Source organism: Ovis aries, chromosome 11 (genome assembly GCF_016772045.2).
Source record: "Ovis aries strain OAR_USU_Benz2616 breed Rambouillet chromosome 11, ARS-UI_Ramb_v3.0, whole genome shotgun sequence".
Lineage (NCBI taxonomy): Eukaryota > Metazoa > Chordata > Mammalia > Artiodactyla > Bovidae > Ovis > Ovis aries.
In genome coordinates, this window is record NC_056064.1 from 55,064,149 (window position 1) to 55,089,690 (window position 25,542).

The 25,542-nt window shown below is 56.2% G+C and overlaps 3 protein-coding genes, 1 long non-coding RNA gene and 1 pseudogene across 13 annotated transcripts; 4 read left to right on the plus strand and 1 right to left on the minus strand.

The window, feature by feature from the left end:
- The first annotated feature begins 3,408 nt into the window (after positions 1–3,408).
- MRPL38 (mitochondrial ribosomal protein L38) lies at positions 3,409–7,912 on the plus strand. Of its 4 annotated transcripts, none has more exons than XM_027974097.3 (9): positions 3,409–3,506; positions 3,641–3,823; positions 4,744–4,878; positions 4,958–5,166; positions 5,649–5,721; positions 5,890–5,935; positions 6,828–6,986; positions 7,215–7,351; positions 7,562–7,912. In XM_027974097.3, the coding sequence occupies exons 1-9, from the start codon at positions 3,440–3,442 to the stop codon at positions 7,696–7,698; spliced, it is 1,146 nt and encodes a 381-aa protein (XP_027829898.1). In that variant the 5' UTR covers positions 3,409–3,439; the 3' UTR covers positions 7,699–7,912. The 4 variants fall into 4 exon arrangements, with proteins under 4 accessions (XP_027829898.1, XP_027829899.1, XP_060251832.1 ...); XM_027974098.3 differs by having other exon boundaries at positions 3,641–3,820; XM_060395849.1 differs by having other exon boundaries at positions 7,215–7,912.
- On the minus strand, positions 4,555–9,832 carry LOC114116823 (uncharacterized). 4 transcript variants are annotated; one of them, XR_006061308.1, is made up of 5 exons: positions 9,427–9,832; positions 8,011–9,260; positions 7,404–7,555; positions 6,697–6,785; positions 4,555–6,116 (listed from the first exon to the last, which is right to left on the minus strand). It is a non-coding gene; the product is annotated as an uncharacterized LOC114116823 (long non-coding RNA). The 4 variants fall into 4 exon arrangements; XR_003590617.2 differs by having other exon boundaries at positions 4,555–5,566; positions 5,944–6,116; positions 6,697–7,555; XR_006061309.1 differs by having other exon boundaries at positions 4,555–5,571; positions 5,944–6,116; positions 6,697–7,555.
- TRIM65 (tripartite motif containing 65) lies at positions 9,386–14,394 on the plus strand. 3 transcript variants are annotated; one of them, XM_027974095.3, is made up of 6 exons: positions 9,386–9,802; positions 10,892–10,987; positions 11,215–11,448; positions 11,534–11,708; positions 11,848–11,913; positions 12,466–14,394. In XM_027974095.3, exons 1-6 carry the CDS (start codon positions 9,395–9,397, stop codon positions 13,038–13,040), a joined length of 1,554 nt encoding a protein of 517 aa, XP_027829896.1. In that variant the 5' UTR covers positions 9,386–9,394; the 3' UTR covers positions 13,041–14,394. The 3 variants fall into 3 exon arrangements, with proteins under 3 accessions (XP_027829896.1, XP_027829897.1, XP_042112287.1); XM_027974096.3 differs by lacking the exon at positions 11,848–11,913; XM_042256353.2 differs by lacking the exon at positions 10,892–10,987.
- Positions 14,395–16,062: 1,668 nt separating this feature from the next.
- Positions 16,063–20,170, plus strand: LOC114116948 (small ribosomal subunit protein eS27-like; annotated as a pseudogene).
- Positions 20,171–20,575: 405 nt separating this feature from the next.
- TRIM47 (tripartite motif containing 47) lies at positions 20,576–25,016 on the plus strand. 2 transcript variants are annotated; one of them, XM_027974094.2, is made up of 6 exons: positions 20,576–21,302; positions 22,281–22,376; positions 22,671–22,901; positions 23,062–23,260; positions 23,704–23,778; positions 24,046–25,016. In XM_027974094.2, the coding sequence occupies exons 1-6, from the start codon at positions 20,607–20,609 to the stop codon at positions 24,684–24,686; spliced, it is 1,938 nt and encodes a 645-aa protein (XP_027829895.1). In that variant the 5' UTR covers positions 20,576–20,606; the 3' UTR covers positions 24,687–25,016. The 2 variants fall into 2 exon arrangements, with proteins under 2 accessions (XP_027829895.1, XP_042112288.1); XM_042256354.1 differs by having other exon boundaries at positions 23,707–23,778.
- The last annotated feature ends 526 nt before the right edge of the window (positions 25,017–25,542 follow it).

The following is a 25,542-nucleotide window of genomic DNA, read 5'->3' on the forward strand; positions in this document are numbered from 1 at the left end:
AGAAAGAGAAATACTGGTAGAAAGTAACAGTGATAAAAGACACGGTGGGGCTAATACTTCTGGTTTCAAGAGTTACTCATGTTTATTATTTGCTTCAAGCTGACACAATTGGGAATCCTTGCTTGGGCTTTTGAATTAGAACCCAGTGAGCCCCCCTCTTAGAAGGTTCTAGGACAGTGAGATAACTGAATGTTTTTCAAAAGTAAGAAATGATTGGAACTACCCTGTTGGTCCAGTGGTTAAGACTCCCAGCTTCCACTGCAGGAGGCATGAGTTTGATCCCTGGTTGGGAAACTAAGATCCCGCATGCTGTGAGGTGTGGCAAAAAAAAAAAAAAAAAAAGAAATCATCTTTTAAAAGAAAGTAAGGCATAATGGAGAAATAGGAGCCACCTGATTGACCAGCAAGCTCTGTGCCTCTGCCCCTGGAGGTCCCGTGAATCTTCAATTCTAGAGGGGCAGCCTGGGGGTGGGGGTGGGGGTTAGAGGCCAGTAGAAGAGGATTCAGAGCAAGAGTAAAATAGCAAAGGAACCAAGTGTAAACACACAGGAGGTTAAGAAGTTACTGTGCTCCTGGGCTGAGGCATGGTCCTGCTCTGTTTACAGAATATTTGACTCTGCTGTTGACCAGCAGGATTTCACTAATTAATAAGCAATGACTCCTTCAGGGCAGAGCTGGGTCTTACTGGCCTTAACAAATAGCAGCTGTGCACTGATGGTGAGTTCAGCTGCTGTTGATGAAAACCAGATTCAAGGTGTGGCCACTTCTTGCTGGATGAAGAGATCCTTCGCACCATTTCTGTGTGAATGTGAGGGTCAAGCTTCTGCTAGTACCAGAGCAACTGAATGGGTCACCAACCCTGGTTGGGACATCAGGGAAGCCTTCCTGAAGGGACAACTTCACCAGATCTAGGAGGTAACTTAGCAACAGGGGGAAAGGTAAGGAGGGCAAGGCAGAAGGATCAGCACGTGCAAAGGTCCTGTGCAGGGGAGAAAAGTGCTAAGTAATTGAAAAATGAAACCAAGTCCCCATAAAAACATGTTCCCTTACCAAGTTTATAATTAATCTCTCAGGCCAAAACTTTATTCCCTTTCCTTTACCTTCTGACCTCAATCCTGTGCTAACTGGACACTAATCAAACAGAGTCAGATGACTAAAACTGCTGTTGACAACATCGATAATGTGCTAAGATTGTTACTAGAGATATCACCGTTAATGTGCAACCTTTGACTGTTTCTCCAGGACAAGATGAGGTAAAAGACCCCCTCAAGCCATGGACCACCTGGCTAGAGAGTTGTAAACCAGAAACATCCAGATACCCAAAACTTCAATTAAGAAATGTCACGGGGGGTGGGGTGGGGAAAAAGGCACAAAATGATGATTAACCCCAGCTTCATTCTAGACTTTAAAAAAAAAAAAACAACCCTCCGAACTAAAAACCCTCCGAACTCAAAGACCAAGTTGGGGCAGATCTGAGGCTTGTCTCCCACTCCCCTCCTTGGTGTCCGGCAATAAGTCTTTACTTTGCCACAAACCAAACCCACTGTCAGAGTCTGGCTCTGCATCATGGGCACACGAGCCCTTTGCTGGGTTACCAGAGTTGGTGTCATGGAAGCCTGAATTCCAGGACAGAGGAGCCAGAGCAGAAGCCACTCCAGGTCACCTGGGGTATCAAGTTTTATCTTGTTAGAACCAGATCCCAAGAACAACACAACCCTGAAAAGTTTTCAGTTCAGTTGCTCAGTCGTGTCTGACCCTTTACAACCCCATGGCCTGCAGCATGCCAGGCTTCCCAGTCCATCACCAACTCTTGGAGCTTGCTCAAACTCATGTCCACCAAGTCGGTGATATCATCCAACCATCTCATCAGGCAGAGGCAAAAAACTGGAGGTAATCAAAAGCTAACACATATACCACAGTTTTGGAGGAGGAAATGACAACCTATTCCATTATTCCTGCCTGGAAAATCACATGGACAGAGGAGCCTGGTGGGCTACAGTCTACCAGGTCGGAAAGAGTCAGACACGACTAAGCAGCTGAGCACACATACCACGGTTTAGTCTTCCCCGGGGGCTCAGACAGGTGGGGAAGATCCCCTGAAGGAGGAAATGGGAACCCACTCCGGTATTCTTTCCTGGGACATCACAGGAACAGAGGACACTGGCGGGCTACAGTCGGTAGGGTCACAAAGTGTAGGGCAGGACTGAGTGACTAACACTTTCATACCACAGTAAATGTTTTATATATGTTAATTCATTTCATCCTTAACACCCTCTATGAGATAAGCACTATTACTACCTACTTTCTTTCCAAATGAGGAAAACTGCAAAGGCGAAGGGAAAGTCACATCCTAGAATATGAACCCAAGCAGGGGGACTCCTGAGCTCCTGCTCACAACCCCTACTGCTGCTGCTGCTGCTACACCACTACAGGGGCTGAGGATGCCACCTTCAGGAGTTAGATGACCCTTAAGAACAACACGTGTCCGACTTAGCCACGCCATGGATATCCAGTCCATGGAACTCTCCAGGCTAGAATACTGGAGTGGGTGGCCTTTCCCTTCCCCAGGGGATCTTCCTAACCCAGGAATTGAACCCAGGTTTTCCAGTGGTCAGGTATGGATGTGAGAGTTGGACTGTGAAGAAAGCTGAGCGCCAAAGAATTGATGCTTTTGAACTGTGGTGTCGGAGAAGACTCTTGAGAGTCCCTTAGACTGCAAGGAGATCCAACCAGCCCATTCTGAAGGAGATCAGCCCTGGGATTTCTTTGGAGGAAATGATGCTGAAGCTGAAACTCCAGTACTCTAGCCACCTCATGCGAAGAGTTGACTGATTGGAAAAGACTCTGATGCTGGGAGGGACTGGGGGGGGCAGGAGGAGAAGGGGACGACAGAGGATGAGATGGCTGGAGGGCATCACTGACTCGATGGACTTGAGTCTGAGTGAAGTCCGGGAGTTGGTGATGGAGAGGGAGGCCTGGCGTGCTGCGATTCATGGGGTGGCAAAGAGTCGGACACGACTGAGCGACTGAACTCCCACACTGCAGGCGGATTCTTTACCATGTGAGCCACCAGGGAAGCCCAAGACCACCACCCAGAGCCCTGCAGCGGGCGGACCTTCTCCAGCGGAGGCGGCTACAAGCCCGCCTGACCGCCCCCAGTCTGTGTCGCCCCCTGGTGGCCGACGGCAGGCATGAGGCGGGACAGCCCGCAGGTCCGCCCCACCGCCCACTGGGTACTTCCGAAGCCGGGAAGCCGGATGCCCGCAGCCACCTCCAGCCCGGAAGAGGAAGACTTCGGGCCCAGGGCGGGGGCGGGGCTCCCGGGACGCGAGGGGCGGGGCTCCGGGACGCGGGGGCGGGACCTGCGCCGTTAGCTCAGGCGCCGCTCCGGCCACCTCTGTGGGGTCCATAGAGCGGCGGCGCGCCGGCCTGAGGGAAGATGGCGGCCGCCTGGTGGCGGGTCGTGCTGAACGGGAGTCGGAGTTGGCGGGGCTTCAGCACCTCAGGTGAGAGCTCTGGAGGATAAGGGGCTCTTGGAGGCCCCCGTCCAGCCGAACCCTGGGGCTCGAGCCGGCTCCCGCTCCGGGCCTCCGCGGGAGCCGGGCCAGGGCCAGCCTGATGTCCTGCTCTCCGCCCGCAGCCGCCCTGAGCCGCCGGGCCGCTCCTCTGGGGCCGATGCCCAACGAGGACATCGACGTGAGCAACCTGGAACGGCTGAAGAAATACCGCAGCTTCGACCGCTACCGGCGCCGTGCGGAGCGGGAGGCGCGGGACCCGCACTGGTGGCGGACATACCGGGAGCATTTCGGAGAGGAGTCAGGTGGTGGTGTCCTGAGCTGGGCTGTGACCTCACCTCCTTGGGACTCGGAGGTTGGGGCGGGGGTGGATTCCGCCGGCTTGGATTCCCCGTGTTTGACGGAGAAGGCCTGCTCACGTTCCTGTGTGCACTGGTGGTGGCTTAGTCCCGCCAGCATATTTCATATCTTTTGGTCCCCCTCCTTGGAAAATTCTCTTCATTATTAGATTTCCACCTTTTATGTTTCTACACCGAAAGTCTTTTGCTGACCAACTGCCCCCGTCCCAATTCTGGGTTGGAACGCCCTTCTGTGCTTCTATAACACTGTTGATGTCACCCTGGCCACACTGCATCCTGAGACTCTTTGCTGCTTTCCTCCCAGACTATGAGCTCTCTAAGAACAGGGATCCTGTCTGCCTTGACCACCACTAGCTCTCTACACCTGCCACAGATGACCAATACTTTGCTGAGTTAAATTGAAAGCCCTGGGGATGGTGACTCAGGGACCCTGCACAGCCAGCTGTGAACAGGCTTAAAGGTGATCCCAGCCACAATTAGGTCACCGTCCGCCTGGACAAATAATGCTCTGGAGAAGGACGTGGCAACCCACTTCAGTATTCTTGCCTGGAGAATCCCACAGACAGAGGAGCCTGCCAGGCTACAGTCCATGGGGTCGCACAGTCAGATGCTACTGAAGTGACCTAGCATGCATGCACACAGACAGATGTAACCTTGTTTAGGGATTAGAAAATAGAATCTCACATTGCATCCAGTTTACTTAGTGACTGGAACAAGTCCAGATCTGTGAAGCTGACAACACAGTATGTTTTAGTTTTGTGAATTAAAGGCTAAGTTTTAGTAGCAGAGTTTGCCCAGTGAAAGGAAAAGTATGGACAGGGAGCTTAACGAAGCCCTGATTCCACTTTCTCCACATCTTCTGTCCGCAGGTCCCAAAGACACGGTTGACATTGGCTTGCCTCCACCTAAGGTCTGCCGGACCCAACAGTTGCTGGAACGGAAACGGGTCCTGCGGGAGCTGCGGGCCAGTGTGGAGGAGGAGCGGGCCACCCGCCTCCGCACAGGTAAGCCTTCCTGAGGGAGGGGGTCCTGGGTGTGTCCCTGCCCCCACCCCGCATCCCCACTGGCATCATTCCTTTCCAGCGAGCATCCCCTTGGAAGCTGTGCGAGCCGAGTGGGAGAGAACCTGTGGCCCCTACCACAAGCAGCGTCTGGCCAAATACTATGGTCTCTATCGGGACCTCTTCCATGGGGCCACCTTCGTGCCCCGAGTCCCCCTGCATGTGGCCTATGCCACAGGCGAGGACCACTTGGTACCTGTGTACTATGGCAATGAAGTCACTCCAGCTGAGGTAACTGTTGGCCTGTGCCCCTCCCTGCCCTTTGTGCACAGACACATCCTACTGTGGGGCCAGAGACAGCTCCTTTTTGAAAGCAGTTACAGAGGCGGTTTTTATGGTGGTCAAGGGCACAAGCACAGCGTCTGTGTGGGCTCACCTGGGGTTTTCTTGTTCTCTCTTTTTAATTTCCCAGTAAGCACCACCATGATAAAGTAATCACAAAGGAGGGAATGTAAAATACAAGCAGCTCCATCAGAGTGCCCTCCCGGCCCCTAGCCATTGGCCTTCTCGTAGTTCAGATCTCTGGATAGGCAGCTCTGTAGGGCTCTTTGGATAAGTCTTTGCTCACTTGCCTCTCAAGGGGCTGTCCAGAGCACTTGGTCCAGAATGGGCTCTCCTTTCTCCAAGGCTCCTGCCCTCCAGAATAAAGGTCTATTTAGAACAGCTTGTCCGTCCCTGACGGGGTGACAGCGCCCTCGTTCTTTCCCCACCAGGCTGCCCAGCCCCCGGAGGTGACCTATGAGGCAGATGAGGGCTCCATGTGGACGCTGCTGCTCACCAACTTGGGTAAGGGTCAGGGGGCTCATGCGGATGTCTGCCTCCCTCACCTCCCTGGGGCCGCCCTAGGGAGCTGGGGGAGGGGCCAGGTGGAAAGCTCCAGCCCCAGCTCCTTCCAGGGGAGGAGGAGGGAGGGGGTGGCAGTGCCCGAAGTCAGCAGGGTGTGTTTGTGTGTAGATGGACACCTGCTGGAAGCGGACGCAGAGTATGTGCACTGGCTGGTGTAAGTACCTGGGATCAGGGTGTGGCTCAGCGTTTGAGGAGGTTTCAGCATCCTCGAAAGAGCTGCACTTGAACTTGAGTCTTGGCTTCACCATGGATTAACCACCACCTCCCAGCCCTGGAGGTGATCCCTCACCTCTGCTTCCTGAGGGTGTCAAGGGCCCTGACGGGTGATCCAGGGGCTGATCCAGGATACAGAAGGAAAGCAGGCGGTGGGTTCCAGCCCCTCCCGCACGCCCCTGTCTCTCTGAACTCATTTCCTCGCCTGTGGGACTAGGGTCGTGTCCCTACGTGCCTTAGCCACTCTGCGGGGCTCAGTGACAAGCAAATGGGAAGGGAGACCATGAGAGGCCTCTGGTGCCTGTGGGCTGCCTTTTGTTTGAGCACCAGGCCTAGAGGCAGAGGTCAGGCACTTTTACTCAACTACAGTTACCACCCTGTGCAGCAGGCCCTCTGGCGAGTTGTACCTGGGGCAGGGGAAGGGGGGGATCCAGTGGCCATCCCAGTGCCAGGCTGGGCAGACACTCCCTGACAAACCCAGAGCCTTCAGGACATCAGATGAGAAGCGGTCCCAGGTGGCGTGGCTCTCCTATCTGAGCGGCCCTGCCGCCCCACCAGCCCCCCAGCGCCGGGAAACCAGCTGCTCGAGCTTGCTCTCATCCTGACAGTTGCTGGGGCTCTTGGTGGACTCCGAGCCCCTACTTTCCCCACCCCCGACACGTCTGCTCTCCATCTGAGGGCGTACAGAGCTCTTCTTCCTACCTGACTGTGTAGTGGAGATCATCTTGGGGTCCTCCTGGAGAGTTGTAGCAGTCTCTAGGAGCGTTGGGTGGGGATGTCCCTGCTGCCGCCTGCGGTGAGTGGCAATTAACAGATGCTTGTTCTCCCTCCAGCACCAACATCCCGGGCGACAGGGTGGCTGAAGGACAGGAGACGTGTCCCTACCTCCCCCCCTTCCCTGCCCGAGGCTCCGGCTTCCACCGCTTTGCCTTCGTTCTCTTCAAGCAGGACAAGCCAATCGACTTCTCCGGGGACACCCGGCCCTCACCCTGGTAATCTGCGCCTCCCCACCCCAGCTCCCCCGGGCTCAGGCCAGTGTCCCGGTAATGGTCAGTCCTCCTCAAGTCTCCTTTCTCATCACGTGGGCCTTGAGGCGAGCAGAAGGGTGGCTGTGCTGTGCTAGGCAGACCCAAAGGGGCTTCTCAGCACTGCCTGTGGGACCAGAGGTGGGGTATGGGGCTCTGGCCCCCCCCACACTCTCAAATGCTCCCCTCCTACAGCTACCAGCTTGCCCAGCGGACCTTCCACACTTTTGATTTCTACAAGAAACACCAAGACGCCATGACCCCAGCTGGCCTGGCCTTCTTCCAGTGCCGCTGGGATGACTCAGTCACCCATGTCTTCCACCAGCTCCTGGGTAAGGGCAGAGTGGGCAAGGAGGAGGGGGCGGCTGGTCCGAGCACACAGACCTCCCCTGACATGTCAGGAGAAGCGCCTGCAGGAGAGGGCCAGCAGCAGGCGTGCCATTCCTGGGGTGGGCTGGCTGGGCAGTCCCCTGGAGCAGACAGACGGATGGGCTCAGGCCAGCAGCAGTCCACACCTGTGTCTCTCCTTCACTCTTCTGCAGACATGCGAGAGCCTGTGTTTGAGTTTGTGCGCCCGCCCCCTTATCACCCTAAGCAGAAGTGCTTCCCCCACCGGCAGCCCCTGCGCTACCTGGACCGGTACAGGGACAGTCACGAACCCACCTATGGCATCTACTGATTGACCGGAGTGCCCCCCATCTCAGCGAGTGAACGGGGCTTCTCAGGCCTCCCTGCCAGACTCTGCAGGCGGGGGCAATAGAGACACAGCGCCGAGGGGCCAAGCATTGGGGTTCTCCTGCCTGAGGCCACCCCTCTGCCACCCTCCAAGCAGGCTCAGGGATTGGGAGGGAAGAAGGCTGGGGGTAGGGTTTCCAATAAAGATTTTTGCTGTAGCTGGTCTGGGTTTGTGTTCTGGGCGCCCCCTGGTAGAAATCTGTTGTTTTATTGGCGGGGAGAGGGCTGCCTCCCACCCCCGGAAGTGCCCCCTCACCTCTGCTTCCTGAGGCTGTCAGAGGCCCTGTGATCCAGTGGCTGAAGACGGGTACAGAAGAAACGCAGGTGGTGGGCCCTGGCTGCTCCCACAGGCCTCTTGAAAGAAATTTGCCAGCCCTGGGCATTGTCCCCTCACTGGCTTTTCTCATGCTCCCAGCCTTCAGATGCTTTGAAGGTTTGTTAGGTGGGGCACAGGCAGGTCTCAGAGGTCTCTGGGCACACTGCCCTGCTCAGAGCCCTGGAAGCTCCTGCATGCTTGCTGGGTGGTTAGTGCATCTCTCTTCTCTGAAGGAGAAGACTGCCTAGGAGCCAGTCGAGATCAGAAAGAAAAACTATACACATTACAAAACAAGACAATAGGAGGTTTGCTGCATCGAAGTGAGAGGATGTCCTGCTTTAAAATTAAACCAGCTGGGTCAGAAAAGGAGAAAGTTAACTCTGCCTCTCGCACTGGCCCAGCACACTGCCCCAGGGACGGTGGGTTAGTGGTCAAGACCCCCTCTTGCTCAGCTGCAGGGGAACCAACTCTCTTAAGAAGTGGGGTTCCAGAACAGTTTGGACCTACAAACAAGGAACTCTCCCCAGCACAGCATTCTGAGTGCAGTTGAAGACTGCTTTGAGTTTCCATTAAAGGGGGTAGGAAGGAACCACTATTTTCTGGTCTCTGTCTCTTGGTAACCAGACATTTCCACTTCACTGTTTACTTTAAAAGAACCAAAATTAGGCATAGCCTAGAGCAGGGAGACACCTTAGTCTGGCAAGTGCTGAAACTCAGCTCAAGGCAAAAAGTGCAGCAGAGACCCATGGATCAGGAGGGCATTTAATGAGCACCAGCTGTGTGCCCTGTGCTCCTTTCCAGGCACTCCCACCTGCTGTCCTGATTCATTTAATGGCCAAACCCCCTGGGAGGTAGATAACTTCTTGTCAGTGTTAGTTGTATTAGATTTTCAGATGAGGGCCTCGGAAGAGGTTCTGATGGTGGCCCTTGGCCAGGAGGAGGCTTGGAAGCCCAATGGCTTTCCCAAGGCTCTAGTCTCCAGAACCTGGGGCCAGATCCCCTGCACGAGAGCTGTTGGACTGAGGATCTCGGGAAGCGGGATGAGGTCCCAGGGTGGGACCAGAGAGAGCTGGACCCCATCTCCCAGGCTGGGCAGTAGAAGGCAGGCAGGTGCGCTTCGGAGCCGGAGCCATCGGCGCTGGGCGGAACGGGCGTGCTGCAGCGGGCAGGCGCTGGGAGTGGCAGCTGGTCTGGTCGGAGGGGAAAAAAGGTTGTCATCCCGGCGGGTCCTCGCTCCGCCCGTTCCACCCACACACCGGCGCCCGCGGTCCCTTTAAGAGGCCCCGGCCTTCCTTCCGCGCGCCCGGGGCCGCCCGCCGCCGCCATGGCCGCGCAGCAGCTGGAGGACAAGCTGACCTGCTCCATCTGCCTGGAGCTCTACAAGGAGCCGGTGACGCTGCTCTGCGGCCACAACTTCTGTGGGGCCTGCATCCGGGACTGGTGGGGCCGCCGCAAGAAGGTGTGCCCCGAGTGCCGCGAGCCCTTCCCGGACTGCGCCGAGCTGCGTCGCAACGTGGCTCTGAGCGGGGTGGTGGAGGAGCTGCGCGCCATGCCCGGCCCCGGCCCCGGCCCCGGCCCCGATCCAGGCCTCGGCGCGCGCTGCCCCCGGCACGGCCGGCCGCTCGAGCTCTTCTGCCGCACCGAGGGTCTCTGCGTGTGCTGCGTGTGTACCGTGCGCGAGTGTCGCCTCCACGAGCGGGTGCTGCTGGACGCCGAGCGCCGGGCGCGCGAGGTGACTCGCCGGGGACCCGCACAGCTCTCTGCGCCCGGGCGGGGGGCGGGGCAGCTTCAGCCGCTGGCTTGGCCCTGTTTTGATTCCGGGTTGAGAGGAGGTGGCGGTCAGGACAGGAATGCTTGGAATAGAGATGTCAGAGCCGGTGCCAGGTCCAGGGTGAGGATACGGGAGTGAGTAGCCGGGATGCAGTGAGGAGGTCAAGGATCCCCGAGCCGAGTGCTGGAGGACAGACAGTCCCCCGCGGCTGCTGAGGACGCAGAGTCAGGACAAGAGGTTACTGCCTTGGGGGCTGAATACAGTGCAGGGAGTGTGGAATTTTGCAGGGAGGACTAGGTGGTGCAGCTGGAAGGCAGAAGCACTGAAAGAGCTAGAACTTGGCTAGCGGGGCGGGGGGGTGGGGGGTGGGGGGAGGGGGCGGGGGGGGGGGGGGGGGGCGGGGGGGGGGGGGCGGGGGGGGGGGGGGGGGGGGGGGGGGGGGGGGGGGGGGGGGGGTGCAGTGATGCTGGGGTGGGAGTGTAGGACTGTGCGCCCTTGGGGAAAGTCAGGGTGAACTAGGAAACTCTGCCCTGTCCCTTCCTACCTCCAGCATGTTGTACTGTGCTGGAGGCTCTGAGGCTCGGCTGGAGATGCAAGCATTGCACTTGGGAAGATCCAGTGACCTGGCCAAGTTATGAACTTCCCTGACCTGCTTCCTCTTCTGTGAAGTGGGGATAACATGGGTCCCTCACTTCCCGGTGTCACTGGGAGGAGCAGAAGCAAGACAGGCTCTTGACCAGGTGCAGGACCCCAAGTCCTAGCAAGGGTGCCATCCTGCAGTCCTGAGGTTATAGCCGTGTTGCTCGTATTAAGCCTGAGGTTTCTGTACCACCTGGGGACCACTCTGCTCCCGGCAGGGCAGGGGCTTTGTCCAGGCCTCCCTGGGACCCTGACCCAGTTCCCCCAGGGCTCAGAATGCCCTGTGTGCGGGCCTCACCCGGGTGGCACACGGGGAGGCTGAGCATCTGCAGGTGCTTGCCGACTGGCTGAGGGGGTACTTCACAGCCAGTCCTGGCCCCCTCTTGTCACTCGTCCCCGGTGGGCCCACAGGCCCAGCTGAGAGCCACGCTGGAAGTCACCCAGCAGCAGGCCACCCAGGCCCAGAAGCAGCTACAGGAGCTGCAGCAGCGAAGCAGCCAGATCCAGGTATCAGGCCTGTCCCCCCCCCCACCCCCCGCCATGTCCTTGTGCTGCGTCCTTCAGGCGGCCACCAGCCAGCCCCTGGGACACTGAACAGTAGGCATGAGCTACTTTGAAAATGCCTCCCAGCAGCAGGAAATAAAGGGCCGGGGGGCGGGGGTCAGAGAGACCTTGGCTCCCCACCCCTCAGCCCAGGGCCCTGGCTGTCCTCAGCTCCTCCTGTGCCCACCCAGAACTCAGCCTGCACCCTGACCTCCGTGATCTCTGACAAGTTCAGCCACCTGCTGCAGGCTCTGGAGAGGCGGCGGGCCAGGGCTCTGAGGGACATCGATGTGGCTAAGACCCAGGCCCAGGAGCAGGCCCAGCAGGAGAAACAGCGCCTGCAGAGCCACCTGGAGGCCATGTCTCTCTGTGATCGCAGGATTCGCCGCCTCCTGGAGCATCTGGATGACCGGACCTTCCTCCAGGTACCAGGCCTCAGGAAGGCGGGCCGGGGGGCCGGTGTGCCTGCCCCTTGTGCCCAGACTTACTGCAGCTGTCCCCTGCGCTCAGGAATCACAACAACTGGTGCCCCCAGGCCCTCTCGGGCCACTGACTCTCCCACAGTGGGACGAAGATCAGCAGCTGGGCGGCCTGAAGGAGTCACTGAGCCAGCTGTGTGCCCTCCTCCTGGAAGAGGGGGCTCACCCTGGAGTACCAGCCCAAGCTGCTGACTTGGGCTCCGTGGGTAAGACTGATCCCAGACCTCTGCCTGCCCCTCTGGGCCCAGCTGTCCCTCCCACTGGGGGTGGGAAAGGAGTCAGTTGCCTGGCCCCCCATGAGCACTCCTCCTGATGACTCCCCTAAAACCCTGCTTTGCTCTGTAGAGTCCCCAGGTCCCCTGGCACCAGTCCTGAACCCAGTGTGTCCACTGAGGAGGAGACTCTGGCAGAGTAAGAAGGCCTAGAGCACGTGTGTCTGCACCTGTGTGAGCATATGTGTGTGAGTGCATTGTGTGCACACATGGGTACGTGTGTGTTTGTGTGTGCACCTGAGCATATGTGTGTGTCCCTCTGCGTGTGTCGGGGGGCACCTACTGTTTCCTGACTATTCTGTCCAGGAAACATGTCTCACGCCCCTCCCTAGGGCTGGCCTGCCCCCCCCCATGTACACCTCCTACACATGCTGCGAGTGTAGTGTTTAAGGAGATTCTGGGTGCACGAACCTGGGATTGATCACGATTCTTCCACTCACTATGAAGTTAGCTTTCTGAGCCTGTTTTCTCATCTGTGAAATGAGGCTGATGGAAGGTTCCACCTCAGGGATCGCGTGGAAGATCAGATGCTAAGAGGATGTCCACGTTTGCTCAGCTTCCAGTGACCCCTGCAGATTTCTGGGGGTCCGTCAATGGAAGTTCAGTTTTTGTCTGTCCCCTGTGAGAACAGAGTGACAGCTAGGCGCAGGCACCCTTGCTCACTCACCTTCCATCTGCCTCTGCCCAACAGATTATCGCAACCTGACCTTCGACCCTGTCAGCGCCAACCGCCACCTCTACCTGTCTCAGCAGGACCAGCGGGTAAAGCACCTTCTAAAGCCCCGGGGCCCAGACGGGCCCGGCAGCTTTGAGCTCTGGCAGGTGCAGTGTGCCCAGAGCTTCCAGACCGGGCGGCACTACTGGGAGGTGCGTGCGTCCAGCCACTCAGTGACGCTGGGCGTCGCCTACTCAGAACTGACGAGGCGCAGGCAGGGGCCCCACACGGACAACATCGGCCGTGGGCCCAGCTCCTGGGGGCTCTGCCTTCAGGAGGACTGCACCCAGGCCTGGCACGACGGGAAGGCCCAGCGTCTCCCAGTCGTGTCAGGGCAGCTCCTGGGCGTGGATTTGGACCTGGCCTCTGGCTGCCTCACCTTCTATAGCCTGGAACCCAAGACCCAACCCCTGCACACCTTCCATGCCATCTTCACCCAGCCCCTCTACCCCATTTTCTGGCTCCTCGAGGGTCGGACCCTGACCTTGTGCCATCAGCCCGAGGCCACCCTCCCTCCAGGATTCCAGGAAGAGGCTTTGGGGCTCAGCTGAGGAAGGCAGGGGATGAGTGCCAACCCGGTGGCCAGGTGCCACCATTCCTGTGGGCCCCAGAACCGCCTCAGCTGCTCCCCTGGGGACCTGAGGCCACCGCTCTAATGGGACCAGTTGTTGGCTGGAAGACCGTCTTCAGAAGCTGGCTGGGCCACTTGGAGAGAGGCGGGAGGAAGCCTCCAAACTGGAGTTCACCTTCCCCTCGTCTCTGAAGGGGGTGAGGCTCAAGGGAGGAAGATGGGAGCTCAGTTCTAGGGCTGCCTGGACCTCAGAGACCAGCGCGGTGCCCAGGTCCTGCAGGAGCGCACGTGCAGTACAGGACATACCGCAGCAGGACAGAGTCACTCACAGGGCAACAACAGTTTACCTCCTACCGAGACAGTGTAGACCTCAGAACAGAAGATTCCTAGAGGCAATCTTGAGAAGGTTGATTTTTACCTTCTCCCTCCTCATCTCCTTTCTATTTTCCTTCACATTTTGGTACATTTTCATCTTCTCTTTTACTTTGCACATCCTGTGCTCATATTCTATAAACATTTGTGTTTTTCTGCATCTTTTATTTAACATAAGCATTTTCCACATTGTTCAAATTTTCTCCCTGAATGACTGCAACATTAATGGTCATCCTAATGACAAAGCCAATTTAATCAGAATTTGTTTATCCATTATTGGACTTCAAAATATTTTATTTGGGGGCTATAAAAATATGGCCGTGATGACTTTTGGGGGGCACTTTTTGGGATCCACACCCTGCAGCATGTGGGATCTTAGTTCCCCCAACCAGGGATCAAACCCTTGCCTGCTACAGTGGAAAGTCGGAGTCTTAACCATCTGCGCCAGAGAAGTCTTAAGATGATGACTTTTGAGCCGGAAGTTTTGGCCATATTTATTGTCCTGTATGTGGGCTACATTCCCTAAACAGAAATCGCTCAACAGAGACACAGTGGAGACTTGAAGATTTTATTCTTATACAAGGGACCGAAATGAAGAAACCTTGCGTCAGGCCAGCTGAGTCCTGCTCCCCAGGCTGCCAGCCAATCGTCACGGCAGAGCCTCAGCCGCCATCATTCTCACCTCGACCCTACCCGGGGCGTGGGCATCAAGTGTAGGTGCCAGCACAGTTCCTGCTCCTTCTGTTTTGGATTTTGCCATTCAGAGCACGTTTCCATGCAGGTCCCTGTACATGTTTTATCTTGTGATCTTGTGTTTCTGGAGGTGAGGGTGCCGGGTCATTGGGGAGCAGTAATTGTGTACAAGAAAGTACTTCTTGATCAGGGTAGTGGTCCCGTATACTGTACTTGCATTTTTATATACTCGTGTGTAAGTATTTGACAATAAAAGCTTTTTTAGAAAAGGATGGCATCACTGACTCAATGGACGCAAGTTTGAGTGAACTCTGGGAGTTGGTGATGGACAGGGAGGCCTGGTGTCCTGCAGTTCATGGGGTCGCAAAGAGTCAGACACGACTGAGCGACTGAACTGAACTGAACATGTAAAAACACACTCCAAAAATTACCAAATATTTTTATATTTCTATAAGATAGATTTCCCTCCCCACATTGTCACTGGTCCCTGGTGGTGCCGCGGTTGCAGACCCCACTTTGTGGCTGCACTTGTTAGTTCTCGGTTTAAGGGCGGGGCCGGGCCTCTGACCGGTGCAACCTGGGCAAGGAACTTCCAGAAAGATAACTAAGGTGGGGAGCTCCCCAAACAGGGTAAGATGGTTCTAGCCCTGGACAGTCAGTGTGACAGTGTGACTGTGTGACAGTCTGACAGCTGGGTTAAGAGCAGGAGTTGAAAGCCCCGGCAGGGTAGATACAGGATTGGGTTGGCTAGGTAGCCATTATCGCTGGCTACCCCAGCGGACAGATTCTACCCATCCCTCCTGATCCCAGAGCCCCTACACAAAATGTCCAGCTAGCCAAGCCCACAGAAAAAGGGACAGAGAGAAGAAGAACAGCCCCTTCTCTGCTTCCATAGTGCAAAGAGTCTTGGGTCATTTAATCTATGGATTTACTTTTTTATTGGGTTGTTGGTCCTTTCCACATTGTCCTGTGGGAATGTTCTATACTGTGACCATTAACTTTTGTTTACATGACACTACTGCCTTTTTTTGAGGGGATTGCGAGTGCCATGCCATGTGGCATGAGGGACCCTAGTTCCCTGACCAGGGGTTGAACCCACTTCCCTGCATTGTGAGCTCAGAGTCTTAACCACTGGACCCCCAGGGGAGTTCATATTTTTATGAACTCCATAGAGTTCTATGGAACACTGCTTCCTATGTCAGTGTGACGGCGAGAATTAACTCTCCTGGACAGTTACTTCAGATTAAATTCTCTCAGCCCTGCTGATTGTAACAACTCTCCACCTCCTCACCAGGAAAAATGCCTTGGTGCAGAGGGAGAAAGAAACGTGGACTCTGGGGCATAACATTTGTAAAGGGGACACATCTGATGAGGCTAGGAGTGTTTCCAGCATCTCTGCTCCACTCCTCACAGTTTCTGGGCATCTGTGAGGCAGAACATGAGGGTGGGGATAGGAACAGAACAAGAGAAGGGAAGGGCGGGAGAGATTTTAAAAGACAGGGACCTCTGGAGCTGGTGGATTGGAGGCCAGAGAGGGGAGGGGTAAAGAGAATCAGAGGCTATCCTGCCTGTGGAGGGAGGAACAGAAAGGAGCAGCGTGGTGACCAGGAAATGTGTCTTGAAGTAACGCAGGGCTGGAAACTAGAAGACAATGGAGCCAGGTCTTTGAGACTCTGAGGGAGGAAAGGATTTCTATTCAGAATTCCATACCCAGCCAAACTGTTAATCATGGGTGAAGCCTGAACAAAGACATTTGCAGGCACTTCCGCATCCATTATCAGGAAACTCACAGAGGATGTAATTTTCAAAAATAAAGAAATAAATCAATGAAGGGAAGGGGAGCCCCGGGATCCAAGCAATGGGGAATTCAACATAAAGGAGAAATGATAAGGAATCAAAATCTTGCTTCCTGATCGTGACGACCTTGCCATGAGAACATGCCTCTTGCAAAGGATCTCCTTTGTCCCCCTCAAGAAGACGAGAAGAGGAAACCCCAGCAGAAGCACCTTGTGCAGAGCCCCAATTCCTATTTCATGGGTGTGAGATGCCCAGGATGCTATAAAATCACCAACAACTCTAGCCACTACACAGACAGTAGTTTTGCGCTCTGGTTGCTCTACTGTCCTCTGACAGCCTACAGCAGGAAAAGCAAGGCTTCCAGGAGGATGCTCCTTCAGACAGAAGCAACACTGAAAGTACCCTGCATCAGAAAGAATGGGAAAACATCCCAATAAACACATTTTGGATATCAAAAAAAAAAAATCAAAATCTCCAGAAATACGAGCGCAAACATCCAGATGTTCAAGCTTACACCCGTGTGCTTTAGGCATATGGAGGTAAGCGCTAGAAGAGACAGAAGGGTTGAACCTAGCTGTCCATGGAAGCAAGAATCTGAAAAAGGTGGGATACAGGACTGCAGCTTTTATTATAGGCCTCACTAAATTTTTTATTCAGATACTCAATATATTATTTTGAAATAAACACACATGTTTTAAAAGTACATCAGTAGCATAAAGAAGAAGTGCTGTTGTGGGATATGGCTTGGTTCCCATTTCCTTTTCCCAGAGATTCAAGCAAAGCTAAGCTTGGCTTGCTAAGTACTATTGTTTGTTCCACTGCTTTTACAGTTTGTTTTTATTTCTGCTTGACTTTTTTTTTTTTTTAAGCAATACTGCAGCCAGACAGGGTCATTTATGAGGTTTAGGATTATTTTCAGGGTGCATGTTCTGGGTTTAAGTTCTGCCTCCTCTGCAAGACTAGATGTGTGGCCTCTGGCAAGATTTGTAACCTGTTGGAATTCAATTTCTCCTCCTTCATGAGAGTCCTGGAGAGGACAGAGTGATATGCCACCATGAGCAGAGTGTCAGTTACTTAAGAGCCCATTCATTTCAAGAATAATGAATATAGGGCTTCCTTGGTGGCTCAGTGGTAAAGAATCCACCTGCCAATGCAGAAGACACGAGTTTGATCCCTGATCCAGGAAGATCCCACATAACCGCAGGGCAATTAAGCCCGAGAGCCGCAACTACTGAAGCCCAGGAACTCTAGAGCCCGTGCTCCACAGCAAGAGAGTAGCCCCTGCCTGCTGCAACTAGAGAAAAGCCTGCACGGCAACCAGCCCAGCCACTAAAAGAATAATTAATATATTGGGCAACTTTAAAAACTCCCATAATGGAGATGAGATATCAAAATGCCACCACCCTGACAAATCACATCTCCAGGCATTCCTGGAGGAGTACACCTTCCTGAACAGGCTGTGAGGTGGGGAGCGGAGGGTGGAATTTGTCCCCTGTATGTACCCCCAAACCCGAGTGGCACCTCCTCTCCCTTCCAAAGCCAAGCGGGTCTGTGGTCTCAGCAAGCCCAGGCAGCCTGGCTGCCAAGCCTCTGATGTCTGAGCCTCTGAACCATCCCTCATCTTGGCAGACAAGGGGCAATCAAATCAAGTGCTCCTTGTGGAAACTACTTACGGAACTCATTAGATGCCTCTCTGCCAAACCAGGCACACCCAGGCTGGTCCACCCACTGCTCTGCCCAGAAGGTCTTTTCCCACCCTAGTTTCTGCACGTCTCCAAGCCCTAGCAGTCTGTGAAAGCCCAACTCAAATGACACTTCCTCCACGAAGGCCACCATGACTTCCCCTCCACCCACATCCCACAAATTCCTCAGGAGTGGATCCCACCCCTCTTTTAATATTTAATAGATCTTAGTTTTCGTCTCTCCTTTCAAGAGGCTCTGCACAGCATATTTTTAAATCAGATTTTCTATTTTTATTGGAGTATAGCTGTTTTCCCGGAGAAGGCAATGGCAACCCACTCCAGTACTCTTGCCTGGAAAATCCCATGGATGGAGGAGCCTGGTAGGCTGCAGTCCATGGGGTCGCTAAGAGTCGGGCACGACTGAGCGACTTCACTTTCACTTTTCACTTTCATGCATTGGAGAAGGAAATGGCAACCCACTCCAGTGTTCTTGCCTGGAGAATCCCAGGGACAGCGGAGCCTGGTGGGCTGCCGTCTATGGGGTCGCACAGAGTCGGACACGACTGAAGTGACTTAGCAGCAGCAGCAGCATGGCTTGTGGGGCCTTAGCTTGCCAATCAGGGATTGAATCGGAGCTACAGCAGTGAAAACACCAAGTCTTAACCCCTGGACTACCAGGGAATTCCCCCTAAATTAGCCATGTTTAATCCAGGTTTTTGAGAGGTGGGAATTCTCTTTATTTTCAATGTCCTCTAACAGTAATCTAGCATTACTTTCCATTACAAATGGAGAAAAAACACACCACAGTGATATTAGCCATAGCTGTGACTTGTCACCAATAAAAATGACAGATTTTTCATAGCATATTACAGAAATGACAGAGAACTTGAAATATGCTTACATCCATCACTGTCTCAAAAACGCAGTAATTCTTAGGCCTCCATCAGATCTTGTTATTTGTTCTTGTGTTAAAGAAACACAGATATAACTTTATCACAAATTTGTTTTCTTTATATTTTGTACCTGTATTTCAATGTAATTGATTGCCATGGAACCCTGTGCATTTTATTTTGTGCATTTAAAAGCATTACTCTGGGGACTTCCCTAGTGGTCCAGTGGTTAAGACTCCATACTTTCTCTGCAGGGGGCACGGGTTCGATCCCTGGTCAGGAACTACAATCCCACAGGCAGCATGGTGTGGCCAACACATAGAAAAATAAATATATAAAAATAAAAAAATTACTCTGGAAAGACCGGGCCCTGGAGGAATAAGAAAGGCTATTCCCCACCTCTATGTGGATCAACCCTCTCCATCTGTGTATTCCTTCCACTTTGGCCTCTCATCAGCAGGAGGTCTGCAGGCCTGAGTGTAGGAAGCATTGCCTCAACTATTTTATTTTTTTTAATGAATTTTAAAAATTTAATCCTATTAATGTATTTTTGGCTGTGCTGAGTCTTCATTGCTGCTCGGGCTTCTTCCTAGTTGCAGTGAGCGGGGACCACTCCCTAGTTGCGGTGCACAGGCTCCAGGGGGCTCAGGCTTCAGGAGCTGTGGCTCGGTCATCGCGGCTCCTGGGCTCTGGAGCACAGGCTCCATAGTTGTGGCACAGGAGCTTAGTTGCTCCGTGGTGTGTGGGATCTTCCAGGATCAGGGATCGAACCGTGTCTCCTATACTGGCAGCGGATTCTTTACCACTGAGCCACAAGGGGAACCTGTTTTCTGAACTTTTAAAATAGTTACAAGTTTACAGAAAAATTGCAAAGATCACTCAGAATCCCCCTATACTTCCCTCCCAATTTGTCCTTTTGCTCATATCATGACTATGGTACATTTGTCACAATGAAAGAGCCAATATTGATACATTTTTATGAACTATATTCCATAACTTATTTGAATTTCCTGTTTCCCCCTAACATCCTTTTTCTCTCAGGAACACGTCCAGAATACACAGGACATTTAGTTATCATGTCTCCATGGACTTCTCTCGGCTGTGACAATTTTTCAGACGGAAAGTAAACTTTCAGGGAAACTGCTTGACAACCTTGAGAGTTTCAGGGGTTTCTCTTAAGGCGCTATGTAGACTGCGTCTCCATTGGGATTTGTCTAAAGTTTTAATAATAATTAGAGTGGGACTGTGGGAAGGAAGACCACATCATATCAATGGTATTTACTGCCGAACATGACATCACTGTTGTTGTTGACCTTGATCACCTGGCTGGGCTGGTTTTCATCACTGTACCCTGTCAAGTTACTCTTCTGCTCCCTTTGGAAGGAAGTCACTTGGCACCCTCCACACGTGCAGAGTGGGAAGCCACTCTCCATCTTGGAGAATGTGCCAAAGCTGCTTAGAATTCCTCTGAGTGGGAAATTTGTCTATTCTCCATTTATTTATTTATCCAGAGATTTATTTATAACAGCATGAACTCATGGAAGTTTGTTTTATACTTAGGGTTAAAACCCAGTGCTCCTTTAGTTATTCTGTTGCCATCCTGTTCTTTTTTAACATTATGGAGGTATAGTTTACATATACTAAAATGCACCATTTCAAGTGTTAATTACACTAGTCTCAGCGAACACCTCCATTTGGGGAACCCACAGCCCGAGCCCCTGGCACATCACGTGAGTGTCCATGGGCTGGAACTGAATTCGTGGGACAGTAGACTTGGAGGACATCAACTTCCCATTTTAAGTTTAGAGAAGCCCAAGTTCCCCACCGAAGGTAGAGTCACTAAGAGGCAAAAACATGCCCTCTGCCCTCTCTCTCACTGCCCTTTCCTCCAGGAGCCCCTAGGGGGTCAGACTGGGGCCCAGAGGCCACCCCCACGCTGTCCGGGACGGGGCCGAGTACTGGCCGGCCTTTTGCGCTCGGGGGCGGTCCGAGCCGGGGGCGGGCGGGGACCGGACCCTTGGCCTCTGTCCCAGGGGGCGGCGCCGCGTCGCGAATGGTCCGGGTCCCTCCCAGGCGCGAGCGGCGCAGGCGGTGCGCCGTGGCCGCGGAGTCATGGACGGGAGTGGGCCCTTCAGCTGCCCCATCTGCCTGGAGCTGCTCCGGGAGCCGGTGACACTGCCCTGCGGCCACAACTTCTGCCTCTTCTGCCTGGGCGCGCTCTGGCCGCACCGCGGAGCGGGCGGCGCCGGCGGCCCCGGAGGCACGGAGCGCTGCCCGCTGTGCCAGGAACCCTTCCCCGACGGCCTCCAGCTCCGCAAGAACCACACGCTGTCCGAGCTGCTGCAGCTCCGCCAGGGCTCGGGCCCGGGGCCCGGCCCCGGCCCGGCCCCTACCCCGCCGGCCCCGGCCCCGGCCCCGGCCCCCGAGCCGGCAACACCCAGTGCGCCGCCCAGCGCCCCGGAGCCGTCGGCTCCCAGCGCGCCCGAGTCATGGCCGCCCGGTGAGGAGCCGGTGCGCTGCGATGCGTGCCCTGAAGGCGCCGCCCTGCCCGCCGCGCTCTCCTGCCTCTCCTGCCTCGCGTCCTTCTGCCCCGCGCACCTGGGCCCGCACGAGCGCAGCCCCGCGCTGCGCGGACACCGCCTGGTGCCGCCGCTGCGCCGGCTGGAGGAGAGCCTGTGCCCGCGCCACCTGCGGCCGCTCGAGCGCTACTGCCGGGCCGAGCGCGTGTGCCTGTGCGAGGCCTGCGCCGCCCAGGAGCACCGGGGCCACGAGCTCGTGCCACTGGAGCAGGAGCGCGCGCTCCAGGAGGTAGGGCGCGGGCGCGGCGGGTGGGGGCGGGTGATGCGCCTCGCGCGCCGGCCGAGGACCCCTCATTGCTTTGCCATCCTTAATTCCCCTCTCTAACCTGAGGATCTCTGCGGTGCCTTCCAGCCCTGACCGTCATCCGCTCGCTGTGGGACATTCCTCTCGGGATGAGAATGGGGGTTGGAGAGACCCAGTGAGAACTCGAAAAGGATGCAAAAATCGGGCTGGAAGACTGAGGCTGGGGCGGAGCCCATGGGGTGGGGGGTGGTTAAAGGAGCCTGGTGGGGTCCGCAGGGTCCCCGGGGGGCGGCCGGTGCCTTGGCCGGGCTCCTGCCGGTCCCGCTCAGATCTGCCTGGGCTGAGGGACTGGATGGGTGTGGCAGACGACAGGAGTGCGGCGGAGGGTGGGCTGAGCACACAGAGCGCCCTGTCTGGCTGTCCGGGGGCTGGTGGTGGGCGCGTGTACTGGCTGTCCGGCCGTTACCTCCGCCCCGTTTCCTTTGGCCCCAGGCCTGGTCTTGGCGCCTCTGGCCTTGGGATTTTCCGTCTCTCCTGCCTGAAGTGGTGACTCATAAGACCCAGGGGATTTGCCCGGAATCCCCATTTTTCAGGCTTGGACTGGGGACACAGACTCTTGGGGGACAATGATTCCCAGACCTTGCGCAGGGCCCCTCCTCACTTTCTGCTTCTTTCCCGCGGAGGGAAGTTCTCAAATCACAATGAGCAACATGGTGGACCCGAGGGCCCTGGACTTGCTCACCAGTCAAAGAGGGGGAGGCAGGCAGCCCACGGCCCACCAGCCTGCCCTCTCCTAGACATTCCGAAAGGGAACCAGCCTGGGCTTGAGGCCCCTCTGGTATATCATCACCACTCCCAGTACACCTGGACCCAGATACCACTCCTGGTCACCCCCACCTCCCCCTCGGTAAGGCCCAGGACCCTACTTCTAGACCCCTTTCACCTTGAGGGTGTCATCCACAGGCCGAGCAGCCCAAAGTCCTGAGCGCTGTGGAGGACCGCATGGACGAGCTGGGTGCGGGCATCGCTCAGTCCCGGCGCACGGTGGCCCTCATCAAGGTCAGATCCCGTGCAACTCAGCCCCCGTCCACCCCTGCCCCAGGCTCCTGGCGCTGTGAGCTTTCAGCATGGCACCGTCCACTCCAGAGAAGCCCGTGCCCAGGGCGTGGCCCAGCTCCACTGAGCCTGTCTCCCCCCTGACCTGGCACAGACCCAGGGCAGTTTCGGCTGGTGCCTCTGTCCACCCCCCGCCCTCAACAAGACATGGTGGGAAGACGGGGGTCTGAGAAGGTGGCCAAAACGTCTTCGGGGCGTTCTTTGTCCTCACTGCCCGCCCCCCACTGTCCTATGCAGAGTGCAGCCGTGGCAGAGCGGGAGAGGGTGAGCCGGCTGTTTGCCGAGGCTGCAGCCGTCCTGCAGGGGTTTCAGACGGACGTGCTGGGCTTCATCGATGAGGGGGAGGCCACCATGCTGGGCCGCTCCCAAGGCGACCTGCGGCGGCAGGAGGAGCAGCGGAGCCGACTCAGCAGGGCCCGCCACAACCTCAGTCAGGTCCCCGAAGCCGACTCGGTCAGCTTCCTGCAGGTGAGGGCGGCTCTGCGGGTGCAGCGGGCACCGAAGCCGCAGGAGGAGGCCGCGGGGGGCTGCCTTCGTGGCTGTGCTGGCCTCCTGGCAGGCTGTCTGTCTCATGCCCGGAGGAGCTGCGGCGGCCAGCTCAGCCTTAATGGGCATCTGTCTGGCACAGGAACTCCTGGCACTCAGGCTGGCCCTGGAGGAGGGGTGCGGCCCCGGGCCCGGACCCCCGAGGGAGCTCAGCTTCACCAAGTCCTCCCAGGCTGTGCGCGCGGTGCAGGTCGTCCTGGCCTCGGCCTGTTCCAGCCAGTGGGAGCAGCTGCGGGGGCTGGGCGGTGACGAAGACGGGCTGCAGAAGCCAGGCACGGAAGGTGGGCGCCCCCTGCAAGTGACTCACCCTTCCCCAGGCTCCCCGCACAGGGCCCCAGGCCCGGGGCCCGCTCAGGAGTGGAGGATGGAAACTGTGCCTAGAACAGGGTGGGACCCCAAATCCTGCCAGGGACTCAAGCCACCACCCTGTAATCACGAGTCAGCCCCTTTGGCCGCAGCCCGGGGGGCAGAGAGGGCCTGTCCTGGCACACCCTCTGGCTTCAGAGAGGATGAAGCCCAGGGAGGACATGGGATGTAGAACAAGGACCAGCATGCATATGAACACAGGGTACCGTATTTGGGCATGTGCCTGTCCCCAGGTGGCCTGGGGTGCTGAGAGGATGGAGGAGGAGGATTTCAATCACAGGTTCAGAGATGGGTTGCCTTGCACAGCCCAGCCACAGGCAGCTAAGGAGGCCCTCACCGACTGTCTCCTCTTCGGCAGCAGACGCTGAGTCCCAGGACCCCGACAGCACCAACAACCTGGAGAGTGAGGCTCCTAGGGATTACTTCCTCAAGTGTAAGTTGACACCTGGGCTTGCCAGGATGCTTACCTGGGCTCTCCCAAGGCTGCTGGGCTGGGCCCTAAGTGCCCATGGGCTGGGATTCCTGTCCCCGGTTCAGAGGGTGAACTAGGTCAGCTCACGGGGGGCTCCCCGTGATGGCTGAATCATGCTCATTACAAAGGACGGGAGAGGTGTTTGGGGGAGGTGGGCCCCTCGGGGAAAGGCTGCCCTGCCTGACCTTGGACCTGAGTCCTGCATTTCTCTCCGGTGTGTGGGGGCAGTTGCCTACATAGTGGACTTGGACAGTGACACGGCCGACAAGTTCCTGCAGCTGTTTGGAACCAAGGGCGTGAAGAGGGTGCTGTGTCCTATTAACTATCCCGAGTCGCCCACCCGCTTCACCCACTGCGAGCAGGTGCTGGGCGAGGGCGCCCTGGACCGGGGCACCTATTACTGGGAGGTGGAGATCATTGAAGGCTGGGTCAGTGTGGGGGTCATGGCCGAAGACTTCTCCCCACAAGAGCCCTACGACCGGGGCCGGCTGGGCCGCAACGCCTATTCGTGCTGCCTGCAGTGGAACGGACGCAGTTTCTCCGTCTGGTTCCACGGGCAGGAGGCACCCCTGCCGCACCCCTTTTCACCCACCGTGGGGATCTGCCTGGAATATGCTGACCGAGCCCTGGCCTTCTACACCGTGCGGGACGGCAAGATGAGCCTCCTACGGAGGCTGAGGGCCTCCCGGGCGCGCCGGAGTGGCACGCCGGCCTCCCCGGTTGACCCCTTCCAGAGCCGCCTGGACAGCCACTTTGCGGGGCTCTTCACACGCAGACTCAAGCCTGCCTTCTTCCTGGAGAGTGTAGACGCCCATCTGCAGATCGGGCCCCTCAAGAAGTCCTGCATATCCGCGCTCAAGAGGAGGTGATGCAGGGGCCCGGGGCCGCCTCCCGCTGCTGACCCAGCTCCTGGGAAACTTGCTTCTCTGCACCCCTGGTTTGAACCAGAGAAGGCAACAGCCTCGGACCCCCACACATTCCCCAGCCTTCTCATTCCTAGAGGCCTCCACCTTCTGTACCCAAGGCCTTCCACCTCTCAGGGAGGAGGCCCCCCCAGACCCTGTCCCCCTGCAGGCCTTGTTTCTGGGAGAGGGAACCGCAGCTTGGACAGTTCCAAGCTACCCTGACCCCTCCTCTCCCGGGTTCCTGGGACAGTGCCTGGCACATAGTAAGTGCTCAATAAACGTTTGGTCTCTGAATGACTCCCTTTTCTACCCTTCTCTCCTGCGTGTGTGCTTGCTCAGTTGTGTCCCAACTCTTTGTGACCTCATGGACTGTAGCTCTCCAGGCTCCTCTGTCCTTGGGATTTTCCAGGCAAGAATACTGGAGCAGGTTACCGTTTCCTCCTCCAGGGAATATTCCTGACCCAGGGATCAAACTCACGTCTCCTGTATTGGCAGGTGGATTCTTTACCACTGAGCCACCTGGGAAGCACACTTCTCTGCATCCACCAAGAATTCCCTGTACTTCCCATCTTTCCTGAGCTGGTCTTGAAAGACAGGAGAAGGGAGCAAGGCCCTTGTCCCAGGATTCCTACTGGGCGGGAGAGCCCTGACCCAGGAAAAGGAGGCTGAAACCGGGTGCCTACCCTTTGCACACCCCCTACTCCCAAGTTCTGAACAGGGAGAGCCAGAGGTGGCTTCTCCCAGAGGGGTCCACCCCCACAGTCATTCTGGCTGCCCCCGTGTCTGCTTTGGATGGTCTGGTGCCCACCAGCTATTTTCA